Consider the following 16,083-nt stretch of genomic DNA (forward strand, 5'->3'; position numbering starts at 1 on the left):
CCCAGTTGTGGTTGGCAGAAGAGCATCTGTCTGCCTAGTAGCTAGTTGATTTCCTGCCCTGCTATCAGCAACTACTTACAATTACAGCAAGGAAATCTATTCCAGGTATGTATATATCATCCTGTTGGACTCTCACATCTTTTGACACTGCATGTTAAAGGAGGTAGTGGTACAAACCAGCCAGTTCCTCTTCCTTTTAGGTCTATTGACCGCATAGCATCAGCGAGAGAGGTTCACAAACACAGCAGGTAGTGGTAAAAACCTGCCAGTTCCCCTTCCTTTTAGGTCCACTGACCGCATAGCATCAGCGAGAGAGGTTCACAAACACAGCAGAAACACATTGACCATTTACTCTTTGATTCCATGGTTCAACTTTTCCCAGAGATTCCAGTAAATTTGGGGGCTTAATTGGTGTGTGCAGTCACGTGCCTTCGAGGACATTCCCTCATCACCAATCCACTAGGTCTAGGGTATCTGGGGCTGCATATCATTACCCTGCTTCTATACTAGGTCTGCATAAAATTGTATGTTTATTTTCACAAAATGTTGCCAATATTGGGAGTTATGCAAAATTGGTTTGCTTGCATCTCTAGTGAAAATTTCACCAGGGGAATACCTTGTCTATTAAAAAAAACACCAATGTGATATACCAGCATGAAACTGGTTCAAACGAAAAATTTCTCTAGACAGATATTTTCTGTGCAAAGAAGTTCCTCATGGCCAATAATTTCATTAAACCACATAATGTGATATTTCACGGAATTTTGTGAATTTCGCGTTTACTTAAATCCTCATCACTTACCTTTGATGTCCGATGTTGTGGTGCTGCAGGGTGAAATAGTCTCTCAGGCTGGAATATCTGATAGGATAAATGCATGGGTAACGGCACAGATAGAAAAAAAAGACACCTTCTTCACCTTTAATATGCCTTAGCGGGAAGAAAGTTTTTCAGGTTTTCAGGACCTGCACTTTCCTAAGATACATCAACCTGATTGTGCATCCCCTGAAAGCTGTAAAACAAATTATCCACCAGAGAACAGTGCTTTGCAACAGTGTACTGCAGTCTGGAGCTCCTGAATTCCATGAGGTGTTTCCTGTTTGTTTTCCTTGGTCCTGTCTTTTCCTTGCCATTCTGTGTTTATTTTACTGAGCTGTCGGGCAAGGTCCGTCTCGAACCAGAACACAAGCAACCCAAGACCGGTTTCGCCCTGATTGTGGCTCTTCAGTTGAGTTTAACTTGGTGCCAGTAGCTCAGTGAGCAAAGGACCAATGTCTAGGCATACCATTGGCCATTTAGGGTGTGAGGTCAAACACACAAAAAATGAAGGGAGGAATGCTTGTAATTTGTCTTACAACTGGAAATCGCTCAGGGTAGCATTCAAACCCATCATTCTTTTCCCTACAATGCCACCTCACTTTAATTCCTTTTTCACTGGCAACCCTCCCGATTTCTGTGTTTTTTCCAGAGAGGAAGGGATGACCATTTAGAGAAGGATTTTTATTGGTGCCTAGTCTGTCTGTCAGCAGAGAGTTAAACTGTCTCTGAGATAAAGCTTTGACTACGCCAATTAGAATCCCCTTCCAGTGACTAGGGCAAAATACCCTTCCTCTAAGATTTATCCACCAAGTTTTTCATTAGTAAAGCCCTTGAAATACCAGGTGGACTATTTAGATCTGTATCTTTCTCTTGGTCATGCACGGATTATAGCTGCCCAAATTATCACTCTACTTGAGCCATCGTCTCCCCATATTTCCAGTTCTGTATCAGATATTCTATTTATCTGTGTAGATTGTAGTTACTTTTTAGAGGTTTAAGCATGGTCTTGAGGCAGCAGGACTATGGCACTATCTGTACGTTATTGTGTTTAAGCAAACTTACCAGCCTCCATCCATATTTGTGTTGACTAAATTAGTAAGGTGTAGACAACCTGCGTTTGGGTCTGCTAAATTTGTATTGGGTAAAATTTCTTCAAAGGAAAGTGTAGAGAGACCTTTAACCTGATGTGTAAATGAATATAGATGGATAGTTCTCATCTGTGGGGTTAGAGACTCCAAGAATAAAGGCAAGTTCACTGTGGCGGACACCAAGCACTGCAACTGCAGATGAAAGAATTACAAATCTGTGGCCCTTGATCAATATCCTAGTGCTATAGATTGTAGTAGTAAGTAAACATGCACAAGAAATACTAAGGAGAAGTAGCATATTTGCTATACTTGTAAATAGGTGGGTTTGGCCAAGAAAGAATTACAGGTAAAACAATGCAAAGATCTCTTGGGTTGATCAAAAACACAAACAATTACTAGTATTTTCTAATCTCTTTTGTTCAACATAATCACCACTTATCCACACAGAATCATAAACCCCGGGACCCTATATGCATATGAAATTGAGAGGCACAAACAACTCAAAGTGCAAACTATTAATTACATGCTATTTTTGGTTGTTTCACATGGTCTTCCTTCTATTAGTTGTCAAGATGTCCATAATCCTTATCCACTATTAAACATCAACAAGTTCCTTGAATACAACCCTAAAAAACCAAAGGCGTTGGCGCGGTTCGGTGGTATTTTTCTTGATGTGAACCACCTTCTTCAAGACAAAATATATAACGATCTCTCTTGTATTAAAAATCCTTTTTAATTTCAGTGGTTGGTCAGAAGTTTATATCCTTCCAAATTGATGTGCGGGGCTCCAAATGCAATTTGACAGTCTTTTGTTGGCAAAGCCCTCTATTGTGGCTTGTTTTGATGGCAGAGGTCCAGTCTTATGCCTCCTTTAGACTTGATCCTTATCGGGCATCCAAGGTTTTATTTAAGATAAATAAACAATGATGTTAGAGAGGATCTGTAGCCCCATATGGTGAAGTGTTTAGGTTCTGAAGTTTTCTCCACTTCTGGTGGGACCTTCCTGCCTCCAACAGGCGTATGTGGTTCCTCCAACCTTGAATAGTTAGCCTTAAGGCATTGTTTTACCTGTGGTACCATTTCTCTTGGTCAGTGGGGTCACTCCCTTTTCTTTAAGCAAGAAAGACTTACATACAGTATCCCATCAGTTTGCATAGATGCAACATTTTATTGGTATCCTGGGAGGTGCACCTACTTGGTGGCATATGGAGGAATTATAAAAGACTAGAATGCATGTGCCTCATAGTAAGCATGAAGCATGTCTAGTTGAGGGCTACATTGCTGCTGCTACTGGTTTGTAAATCAGTTCTTTCAGTCTTTTTGTAACAGCAGTCCTGAGCAGGGTTATTGAAGCAAGGAAGTAGTGGGCACTGGCAACATAGTGTAGGTGTGAATTGATCTCAGACGTTTCATGCTCTTCCTACTCTATCATACCACTCTGTCTTAACATTTTGTTAACTGCACTTAGGTCACAGTTAAAGTTGTGCAAATACTACATAAAGTCCATGTTATGTAAGAAGTAAAGAGAAATTAAGTGAATTGAGGCAAAGTATTTGTCGACATCCTTTACAGGAAAGTTGGAAATGTGCGAAGTGGGCACGGGGGAGGTGCTTTATTACTTCTTGAATTATTTAAATAAGGTTTTATAGTGTCCTCCCTGCTGCATCGACCCGTTAAGTGAGAGAGACTGGAGAGCAATGTAGAGCTGAGTGTGAAACTTAGCAGAGGGTATTTACTGTAGATCATGGAAGTGCATGGAGTTGAATATCTGAATGTTTACACTGTTCAAAATTGTGTATGGTTTCGCTCCAGTTGGAGTAGAGGCAGAAGTGAGTTTGACTGGACTGTAAAGTCTTGTTTTCTTCCTCCATACTGCTTATACCTAAATTTACTAATAGTCAGTAGCCAAGAATGACAAACCTTACTGACTGAATAGGTAAGCATGCTCTAGCCTTGGGGAGCTCTCAAGAGTCAGGAACAGTGTTCTGAAGCCCACTCATTCTTTGATAAAGAGCCACTGCAGTGAAACATTCGTTGTTAAAATAATGTAGATGGAACTCTCCTAACCAAAATTCAGCTTGGTCATTATCACCATGTGGACCCAAACTGGCCTTTTTGAAGTGAGAGGAGTAGTCCGAACGCAACCCTTCAAATGCACCAGTAGTAGATGATGTCCTTTATCACAGCATTGGTGTGGTTCAAATGTGAAGGGGGAGTGAAATAGCTCCTCCAAGTAGCTGACCATATATATGGATTATGATGGCTGCCTATAAATGGCAGCAAACTGATTGAGAGGGGCTGATAATAAGCTGTGCCTAAAAGTGTATTGATATTTGATTTCCACACAGTTTTCACTAAAGTCTTCTATTATCGTCCTGCAGTTTGTCGTGAATTTCAGTATCATCAACATGCTTCTATATGTTAGCTGAGTTGATAGATATGTAGTAGGTGCAGCTAAGAGGCCATTTGAGTATTGAATAGTGTAGACCTCAATACCTCCAGCATCTCTGCTACCAAGTTGGTTCACAGTGTCAAGAGTGAAGCAAGTTTTAGAGAATTAGTGCAGGAAAAGTTAGAATCATCCCTGGGATACTACCTTGTAGGCCAACAAGTCATCGGCACAAAATACATGATCCTGGTTGTAATACATCATGGAGAGATTGAGTAGGACCTGTGCATAGTCTTGGTCAGTAGATGTGAGCTGCTCTTCCCAAGTATTTACAATGGTAGTTCTGCTGCCATTTATTGGTTTAATTGTCGACTTACAGCTTCTATGGAGTTCATTCAGAACCAGGTAGGATGATAACTGTGAACTGAACTTGGATTCAAGGACTATAGCAAAGCAGGGGAGCCCAGAGATTATTCTGTTGTTCACCAGGTGCCCTTGGCCTGACTTTGGGATTGATGGTGTGTTTGAGCCTCTTGTTGACCACTTCATTGCAAAGTTAACTAGAAATTGAAAAGATCATATTAGTTGTGTATTGTAGACATATACTAAGTCAAGCCAATGTCTAGTATGGGCAGATTTCCACCTTGTGGTGCAACTTTTTGTGAAGGCCACACTAGCTGAATATTAGGGCATTTGAATTTTTTTACCACTTTTATCTGTTTGTGCCTACGCAGAATATGGTTTTCAAAAACTTGGATGATTTTATTTTGTTGTTACCCCATTTTGTGAAATATGATGCACTTCAATGGAATATCAACTGCATATCTTAGAAGTGTGACCACTTTGTTCTGTGCATCCATAGTTACATTTTAGTCAAATATGTTAATAATGAGATAATGATTAATGAGAATTCATTTTTTTCAATGATACAGATTTTAGATGCACGCAATGTTATGGTGGTGGTCTCTCGTTGGTATGGTGGTATTCTCCTTGGACCAGATCGCTTCAAACATATCAACAACTGTGCAAGAAACATATTGGTGGAACATCACTATGTTAATTCAGGGGTAGGTATTAGAGAGAAATATCGTTTTTTAAACGGTTGATGCTGGTATTTTGCCTCGCACTGTTTTCGGTTTCAAACACTGGATTTATTGTGAGAAAAAATCAATATACTATATAACTTTGGACTTTTCTTTTACAATCTCCTTAATGTCGTCTTGCTCCAAACCTCATATTATGGAAATACCTGTACGTACTATTAATGTTTATCTGAGTTGCTTAGAAAATATCCCTCCCATCCACTTTCCCCCTACTACCTTACATGCATTACCATAATATTGGGCTTTCCTCTTTAACTACTCCCACCATACTGACTCGGTTCAATCACTTTGAAATGTTTAGCTGTGGTTGTTGTATTTTACCCAGATACCGTTCCTCCCTAGGAGCAGAGAGACGTTGACCCACTACTTTGATTCACCACGCACCTTGACAATAAAGCAATCTCCATTGTACATGCATATAATTCATGTTTGGTAGACCTTCGTAAGCTTGGGCTGCAATTACTCATACTGCTAGCATGGAGGGAGGGGGCATGGCTGATGTCCTGAGAACTTCTGCACTATGTAATTAAACTGCGCATGACAGTCTGGCCGGTCTCCGGACTCGGCCAGCCTGACATGCGTTATTCAGGACTTTGATTTGGAATACACTGTGTGTCAAGGGTGGGGTTTGGTGGCAGCAGCAAATGCAGCTCTCTATACTTCGCTGGGTTGCAACTTCCTGCCAATCCCGATGCAGCTCTCATTGAATTCCATGTAATAAACTTCATACGAGCTGCGTCGGTGTTGGCTCTTTGCGCAAATCAACGTCCCCAAGCTCAAGCAATGTGGAATCAGGCGGCACAAAAGTGTAAATAGTACATTTATAGCCGTGGCTTTGAAGTGAACTGCGATCGGACACTTTTATTGTCTGCAGGGATTCCGTCCTTCAGCTAGTGTGCACAAGCCGGGAAGATACCTGTTAGGAGGACCGTGCAGTCATCTGACCCGTGGGTGCCCCCGAGCTCTGTGCAGGCTTTGGTTTGCTTGCCTCAGTTTAATACTTCAATAAAGAGGTACTTCTACAGACAAGAAGGCTGCAGCTGCAGTACTAAGGAAGCACAAAGGGAGTGTTTTAAATAGCTGACTCAGACTGCCCTAATTACATAAATACAGCATGTAAAACAGAATGTTGATAAATCCCTTTTATATTAATGTGTAAGCATTTTGTTGCCAATTGTTTCATAAATGTTGAACATACTATAGTATAAAACTTAGCAATGGTAATGAGCAACATTAAAAACGAGATTTTACAGCTCAAAGCGTCAAAACGTCTTTATGTAGCTAAGGCATTTCGTGCTGAAGGAAACAAGATTCTTGTGGAACTCTGCAGCATAGTCAACATAAAGTGCTCATTTCAGAGGTAAGGGCAGCCTTTTTACATTTCAGTCTCAGGCTGTCGGTATTTGAAATCCTAAACGTCGCAAACGTTTTCTAGCTGTAGCTGGCATTTTCTATGTGCTTAATATTTAAAACACTGGTTCTTTAATAAGTTCACCATCTTTTAGAGTATTAGAGTATGAACAAGCTGCTCCCACTAGTCTTGAAATTGGTATGTAATGAATAAGGAAGTGGAAGGACACTACCCGAGACATGTTTTATCTGGCTGAATTATGATAAAGACGTACAAGTTGCCCATCATTTACCTATTTAAGCTGTTCAATATTGCTCTTCCCAAACTTTCAGAGCTATGTTGTTTGTTAATGCTACTGTAAAGACCATCACCATATACTTGCCTGCATAATGAATGTGGAGACATTGACCTTCAGCATGAAACCTCATTGGGTCCACTTGCTTTGCTCACTCTGTGAAATTTGAAGATTACTTTTATGCCCTACCTCTTTTAATAGTTACCAGCCGCCAATGACTTTACCTTTCAAACGTGTACTCTAGTAAATGATAAAAACAGTGCTGACGATTGCTGTTAGTCTATGTTTCTTGAAGGAAGTTCTTTCATTCCCCTGCCTACACTACCTACATGGCATGACTTCTTTGTACTTGGATCACTGAGCATGTGGTATGTCCATTCACACATTACCAGTCTCTGACAAAACGATGTGGGTACAGCCTATAGAACCATCTTGTCATAGTCTGCAGCAAGCCTTGGCTGTACTGAGGACAGAGCATGGTTGTCAGCTGTGCCTTTTGCCCCATACCTGTGCATGTAACATTGTGAACCAAAGTTTGTGCACCCCAGAATGCCATTTCAGTAACTTAAACTGTAAAAGAATGGTCATGTATATTGGAAGAAGAATTACCTTTCTGCACTTCATGTCACCATCTGCGCTGCACTGATCTTAGCCAGTTGGTTCTGTTAATTTATTTTATATATTACTATAGGTCTTCATCTTATTTCTCACACAATGAGAATTTGCCTAGCCTTGGTGCTGGTAAGTTCCAATTCTATTAAGGACTCGGAGGCGAGGATTATGCCATACTTTCTTCACTTTATTTTCCACAGCAGCAAGAAAAAACGAATAAAAACTACTTTTCCCATGAACACTTGGAAAAACAGGAACTCAAAACGTAAGTCCTTTGTCAGTCTCTGTAACCCTTGCAGCTCCCATCATGCTCCTCTACTGCCTCCTCTTCCTCTTTCTTCGCGCGAAGCCCCTGTTCCGGCATTCTCACGCATCCTGTTTGGAACCATCATTTCCTGAAAAAAAATCACATCATCAGATTCCGAACATCTCTTCAGAGTATCTCAGGTAAAAAATACCAAACACATTGCAGCAGCATAAAGGTTAACAGCACAAAATTCCCATGAAAGATTTACTTACATTGCATACGGGGAGGGTCCACTTCTTGGAAGTCATTGGGGGGATTATCCTCGCCTCGGAGTCCTTAATAGAATTGGAACTTACCAGCACCTAGGCTAGGCAAATTCTCATTCTATGACAGGACCGGAGGCTTCGGATTATGCCAGTTCAAAGCTTGTCGACAACCAGCCGAGCCACTTCCAACACTGGCTTAAAATAGAACCTCTTGAACGTTGAATCTGAGGACCAATCGGCCGTTCTCATCAGATCTTCAAGCCGAGCCCCAAGGGCAAATGCTTTAGAGGCCATAGCACCTCGCGCTGAATGAGCGCCGAACTGTTTGGTATCAATCCCCGCCTCCTGCATCACCCAACGCACCCATCTGGCAATCGTAGGGGAAGAAACAGCCTTGTAAGGTTTACGTAGGGCAATGAGAAGTTGTCGTTCGCCCGGAGGGCGAGTATCATCAGTCATATCCTCATAGGCACGGAAGCACTGTACCACACACAGTTTAGGGGAGTCTGGAAAAGCTGGGTATGAAATAACCCGTGTAAGGGTCTTGGTTCTTCTTGTTATCGTAAAGGACACCCCATTTGGGGAAAAAACTCTAGCCGTGATGTCAAGAGCTCGTACATCCGAGACTCGCCTGCAGGACACCAGGCACAACAACATCTCCAGCTTAGCCGTAAGCTCTTTATTGGAAAGAAACCTATTCGGTTGCCACGAAAGAAACAAATTCAAAACCTTGTTCACGTCCCACAGGATGGAGTAACGTGGCTCAGGTGGCAGCGAGAGACTGATCCCTCGCAACAATCTGCACACCAAAGGGTGCTCCCCAACCGGGGAACTGTTGCCACGGCCGAACGAGCGGCCCCTGCCACGTCCGGCCCGGTCAAAAACCTGAGGGGCAAAGACCTTCTTTATATTCGACTGAGCCCTGTCTAAGGAGGTAAAGGTAGCCACAAATTTGCCAAGTTCCTTGATGAACGGGTCTCCGAAGAGGCCGCCCTGCGCCACCGCGCCAGCCTCTGACGAGGCGAGGTCACCCAACTTGGGATCTATCTTAATCAAGAGTGACCTCCGTCTCTGGGTAGAGAGCGCGCTATTCGCATTCCCCAGAAAAACAATGGCTCGCTGTGCCCAATTCGAAAGGACCTCAGGGGATATGATGTCCCCTGTCACCTTGGCCTCCTCAGCCATGTCAAGAATCTTAGTCATGGGACCAATCGCGTCCAGCAACTTGTCTTGGCAGGTGCGCCATGACCTGTCTATGCCCTTCCGAGGGTCCTTAACAAACTTGGCTAAAAATGTTGCCATTTTGGGGTCTATATCCGGGGTCAACGCCACCTTACCTTCTAAGGTGGGGCGAGGACACTCCGCCCTAAGGCGACTGCGGGCATCCTTATCCACAGGCTTACGCAACCGGTTAGCCACATAGAGAGCCACCTTCTCCCCGGGAACCCACTCCGAAGAGCGGGGATGGAAAATATTGTCCGGGTCTAACTTGTCTGAAGGGCCAGAAGAGGTAGGCGCCTGCGACGGAAGCCACGACCTGGCGGAACAAGCCTCCTCGTCCGTGTCAGACGAATCTCCATTCTCCTGCGGGTCTGGGGACATCATCGGAGTAGGATTCGGAAGTACAGCTGCAGGCACAGAAGCAGGTTGGGGATCCTCATGCTCTGTAAAGGCACGCTTAACCCTCGCGAACGCCTCAGAATCTACCCCCTCGGTACACTGTTTCTTAGGGGGTGGAGGGGGAGGTGACGGGACCGGGGCTGGTGTCGTGGCCGGGCCCGGCGCGGGAATCAGGGCCGCAAGCTTTGTGTAGGCCTCATCCATACGCGCCGTGATCCGCTGCTCTAGGGGAACTATCGCCTGGTCAACCGCCCTGTAAATACTGTCATCAACAGCCTGATAGAAATTATCATCCCAGGGGACATAGTTTAGAGGGTCCTCTTCGGGGTATCCGCCTTGGTCCCCCTGCATAATGAGTTAAATTCTGCTCTGCAGGAACCCAAGAAAAAAGGCGCAAGAATTGCACAGGGCCGTCACCGGCACCGACTTTAAACTGGGTGGGAGCCCAGGAAATGTGGGGGCCCCAACGGAGCACACAATTTTAGGGGGAGCCAACCCCAGAGGACGCCAAACACCCTTTTGGATATATAGGGCACCACCCGGACAAAAGCGTCCCACAGCACCACTTATGTGGAATTGGTGCCAAAATTACGACCCCGCAGGGTGTTCAATTTAAATCATACAACCCACACAGGGCGTAAAACAACAACTCAGTGAAGTTTGCGACCCCCAGGGGTGTTAATCGGGTGGTAGGGGCAAAAACAGCAACCTCCTGTGGTAAACACGGGCATCGGAGAACACTAGTGCAAACCTTAGTTATGAGTAGGGTTGACTACTGCAACGGATTGCTTATATCCGCCAATGCAGAACAGTTGAGGAGACTGCAGGTTGTGCAGAACACTGCTGCTAGATTGATCCTTAATGCCCCTGCGAGATCCCCCTCACATCCTTTACTGAGCAAGCTACATTGGCTTCCAATATGCCAGAGAGTGCAATTTAAGATCTGTTGTACTATCCACAAATGCCTATATGGCACTGGCTCTAGGTACCTAACTGAAATCTTCCAACTCTACCAGCCAGGTAAATCCTTAAGATCTGAAAATCAAGCCCTGCTGCAGATCCCTAGGATCAGAAGAGAAAGGCAGGGAGGCCGAGCCCTGGCATTTAGAGGTCCCACCTTGTGGAACTCACTGCCCCCCTTCATAAGACAAAATTCCAATCTCGCTACCTTCAGAAAATATCTGAAAACGTACCTGTTTCCCACCCAGCAACCCTAGTCAAGTCATACAATCTTCTTGTTCTTACTTATCTTCGGTACAACACAGCGCGGAGATATCTCTCCGGAGATTGAATTCCTGCGCTTTACAAGAAATATAAATAAATAAATAAATAAATAAATAAATAAATAAAAACGCCAAAAAAACGCGACTTTCGCGTTGACCACAGAGATGGAATTGCTCCCCCTAGCGGTGGGAGGACCACACCGCACTGACTCTGGGCTCTAAATCGCGTTAGGATCGCGCTAAGCGTCCCGCGATTTGCAGGGGACTCTGTAAGGGCAGAAAACGCTAGCGCTAGCCAGACAGGATAAAAAACACTCCTTAAACAGCCCCCAAACCCAGGAGAGAGAGAAAAAGGCACTTAACTTGCTGCTGAGCAGCGAAGAAAGAGGGAGAGGAAGCAGCAGAGGAGCATGATGGGAGCTGCAAGGGTTACAGAGACTGACAAAGGACTTATGTTTTGAGTTCCTGTTTTCCCAAGTGTTCATGGGAAAAGTAGTTTTTATGTGTTTTTTTCTTGCTGCTGTGGAAAAGAAAGTGAAGAAAGTATGGCATAATCCGAAGCCTCCGGTCCTGTCATAGAAATGCTTACTCTCTCAAATTATTCCTATTTCAAGTATATTATGTTACATTTTTTCAGAGTTACAGAGGGAAAGTTTATGAACAGAAGTTGTTTTGGATACTCAAACTGCTTCAAATAATTAACCACATGAAAAGAGAGTGAGACACAGTCAATGTATAGTAATCTGCTATTTTACATTTGGTGTGCATTCATAAGAACCATACCTTGTGTTTGACCGAGTTGTTGCATTCGCTCCTGCTTGCTTGAACATCCACCTTTATAGGCCCATTCCTACTTCCACCATGCCTCCCCTGTTCGCACCCCATCGTGGACTCAACAGATACAGCATTTGTTGAATGCCTTGCTAGCCTCCACATGTAATAACTCATTCATAATTAATTACCCCCCAAACTGTCCAGAAATGCTAAGAAAAACCTCAAACATAAGATCCTACACCTTAGGAAAGAAACCCTTTTCACAGACCATTACTTTTGCCCCAACAGGGGCACCTTACTCAACAAACTCATCTTCTCAACCAACTGACGTGACAAAAGGAGGAATGTTCTCTCTTTCTCACTCAACACCACTGTAACCAAGAAAATCCCTCATGGCCATAATCTTTCTATAGTGCCCTCCACGCTGTTCCACAGCAACGCCAGAATCTCCATCTACAGCAGCTGCATCATACTCATTCAATCATCTGATCATAACCTGGAACTTTTCAGCAATCTCTTCTCCTATCTCAAACACAAACTTGACACTGCCACTCCCCGTCCTATCCCCTTGCCTACCCCCTCAGACTACCCCTCCTCAGTGAACCCCCTCTCCCCACTCCCCTACTAAAATACCAGCCCACCAGCCCCACCCCTCTTCCAAGATGGTCAACTGCCGGTCCATGGATACTGTTGTTGCTCATTACACCCCTCCAATTGGTGTCAACTCAGTCTTCCCATCACCTAGTCTTCTCCGATAGCACCACTTCCAATTCCTACTCCCACTCTCATCTACACCAGTCTGACATCATCTCTCCCCACTCCCTCAGAGCCCCACTTATGCACACACTTATCAATAGTTTGCACCCATCCTCCACAGCCTTTCATCCAACCATTACCAAGGCTCCGATGGTGAACCTCGCCGATGTCAGCCCCCTAATCACTCAGAGTCTGCCCCACACCTCTGCGCTTCCACAGATCTTAGAATCTCTCAACAACCTGTCTTATGTCTCAATGCTCGACACTATAAATTCCAAACTGCATCTGACCCGAGTAGACATTCTCAAACTATTCTGTATCATCTCTAACCTTGAACACAAGTGCCCACCCGCTCAATTCACCACCTATCTAACAACACCCCCACTATTTCCAACCACTACTCGTACCGTATCTCTGCCTACACTAGGAGCTCTCAGCCTTCCTGGTGGACCGTACCCATCCTTAATCATTCCTTCGGACCAGATGGGCTAGTCAGAAAGGTATCAAATGACAATATACTCGACCTTCTAGACTCCTACAACCCCTCCCCTACAGATCGCTCCCGACCCGCCAACAACATCGAGACCATCATCTCCACGCCAGCTCGTCCCGCCCTAAGACTAGGTCTATAAACAAATCAAGCCTCACCCCTGTGCCCATCTCCCACACGCCCTCTAATACTACTACCTCTAACATACCCCTGAAATATGCATTATTAAACTGCCGCTCAGCTGTGAAACAAGCAACTGACATATCTACTCTTATCCTCGACCAGGATTTAAACATCCTCATGCTCACAGAATCCTGGTTAAATGATTCCTCTGCTCGACATAATGGACCCCCTAGGTATGGCATCATCAGACTAGACTGCCCTGGTCGCCCGGGCGGTGGCCTTGCCTGTATTTAAAGAGCCTCACTCAATGTGAAATAATCTCACACTTTTTCTCAACCCTCCTGTGAGTACCTTAAGATAAACATCTATTCCTCCAGCAACTCAAAGTGATCCCTTCACGAGTTCTATCACCCATCAGGTGGTAATTTCTCTTTCATTGGACAGATAGTGAAGGTTATTTCCTCCACCATTGATGATCATTCCATCCAGTTCTTTCTTGGGGACTTTAACATCCATTGGAACAATATCAATGACCCACTCTTGAACTATCTCAAATCCTTCCTCGTGGGACCGCAACCTCATCCAAGCCTGTAACGCTCCGACCCATAAGAAAGGGGACATCCTTGACCAAATCATTTCTAACGAGAACACCTTGCATGTTGACTCCGTTCTTACCCTGCGATTTTACTGACCACAACTGCGTCACTTTCTCCCTAAATATATAATCTGACACCTCCAGAAGCCAACCAAAGAAAGCCAAACATTGGATCTGCGACACCTCAACCTTAACTCACTTTCTTTATGTTCTACTAGTTACGAATCCCTGCTCCTGCCTCCCACCATGACCGATGCCAAAGGACTCACTAATCACTATTTCAATTCAATGTCAAATATCATGGACACCATAACCCCTAAGCAACTAAAAAGAATCCCATACAAATGCTTCACCCCTAGGTAAGCAGTGATGTTAATGAAGAACAGCGACTCCTCAGACTTGCCAAAAGAGCAAGGAGACACACCCCCTCCGTGGCCAACCTCAGACTCCTGTGTCAAAGACGCATCACCTACAACAGGCACATTAGGAAGTCGAAAGCAACGTTCTCTCACAACCAACTAGACAGTACTACTAAAAGACCTAAAAAATTGTTCAAAATTATTAGAAACCAATCTTCGTTCAAAACCAATCCTGCTTCCACAAACAACAAAGCACCCCCTAACTGTGAATCCTTTGCCTCCTTTTTTGCTGAGAAAACATTGTTAATCACTATTGACATCCAGACCTCTCTCAATCTTCTTCCGCCCCAATCCCTCCTACACCCCTACACAACGGACCATGAACCTCACCTTTATAATCGCCTCATCTCTCCCAAAAATGACGCCACCTGGTTTAGCTTCATAATCCTCGATGAGATAGGCACTCTAACTCTTTTGACCTCCTTGAAGTACTCTAACCACTTCATTGATTCTCTCCCCTCCACAATCCTAAATGAGTCAATTCACCTCCTACTCCCACTGTGGACTAAGATAATCAATGCCTCTCTTATTCTAGGCTCCCTTGCTGCATGCCTCAAATTTTGTCAGGTTGCTCCCATCCTAAAAAACAAACAACTCGGACCATTCCAACGCCAACAACTACTGCCCCATCCCCAACATCCCTACTCTGGCCAAACTCCTAGAAAAATGTGTGCACCTACAGCTCCACAGTCACATTGAACAATTTCAACTTCTAGACCATTGCCAATCTCGCTTCTGTTCGGATCACAACACGGAAAGTACTATGGTCCACATTGTCGACAATGCCTTCCACTTGCGTGACCTGAATTAATCCTGACTCTTAATCCTACTAGATCTGTCAGCAGCCTTTGACACCATCTTCCATGCTACCTTGCTCAACCTCCTAGAACATATGATGGGCCTCTCCGACACTGTGCTAAAATGGTTCTCCTCGTTTCTACACAACAGGTTGCAGCGCTTCCTAATTAATCATGCTCTATCCGAGCTGGCCTCACAATCGCTGTGGGTCCCCCAAGCCTCTGTCCTCTACCTAACATTGTTCAACCTCTTCATGGAGCCCCTAACCGATAGTCTCAAATGCTCCCACATCTACCATATTTATGCTGAAGACACCCAAACCTACATGAGAATAACCTCCACGAGGACATCCACACCCTCAATAACACCCTAATACTAACTTAACAATGGCTGACTCGCAATCATTTCAAAGTCAATGCCCTTAAAACTGAATTCTTATTGATCACACCTCCCACTACCACCTCTAACGCCAAAGATTGGCTCCCCCTTCTCTCCGCCCTGAATTGCACCCCACACTTTCTCGACTCTGAGAAATCCCTTGGTATTACTCTAGACAAAGACCACACCTTGCAAAAACACATCAGCGCCATCACTAGAGGAGCTAGCCATTGTCTGCATATCCTAGGAAACTAACCCCCAGATTCATGAAACCCATTTTCTGCGATTTCTAAATTGCGATAAATACCCAATCGCAATTTAGAATTCGCATAATGGGATTCATGAAATTCTGCTGAAAAAAATAGCGATTCGCATTCGGCCGCAAAAGCCGATTGCGATTTTCCCTAAATCGCAGAATAATCGCTAAATCGGACAATTTCTGTGTTAAAATTGCGATCTCGCAAATTGCGATCTCGCTAATAGCGAGATCGCAAAAACGGGAAGTCGCATTTCGAGCACAGTGATGACATCACAACCAGGAAGCAGGCAGTTCCCTCCCTCATTCTGAACACTGAGGCTGATTTGGAAGCAGCACTGCCCAGAGCTCCACTCTAAACCACCTCCAGCTTTGATTCAGGATACACACCACTGCAGCAATGTCACAGGAAGCAGCAGGGACCAGTTCCACAGGGAGAAAGCGAAAAATGTAATTCTCCGAACAGGAGCTTGGACATCTGAT

General features: G+C 44.3%; 1 protein-coding gene across 2 annotated transcripts in view; it reads left to right on the plus strand.

Annotated features, from left to right (window-relative positions):
* IMPACT (impact RWD domain protein) overlaps window positions 1-16,083 on the plus strand; it is a 198,030-nt gene that overhangs the window by 165,103 nt on the left and 16,844 nt on the right. For both annotated transcript variants that reach the window (XM_086965651.1, XM_086965650.1), the window contains exon 10: window positions 5,227-5,361. In XM_086965651.1, coding sequence (XP_086821777.1) covers window positions 5,227-5,361 — 135 coding nt within the window. The remainder of the gene's footprint in view (window positions 1-5,226; window positions 5,362-16,083) is intronic.

The sequence above is a fragment of the Lissotriton vulgaris genome, chromosome 4_1 (assembly GCF_964263255.1).
Source record: "Lissotriton vulgaris chromosome 4_1, aLisVul1.2, whole genome shotgun sequence".
In the NCBI taxonomy this organism is placed as follows: domain Eukaryota; kingdom Metazoa; phylum Chordata; class Amphibia; order Caudata; family Salamandridae; genus Lissotriton; species Lissotriton vulgaris.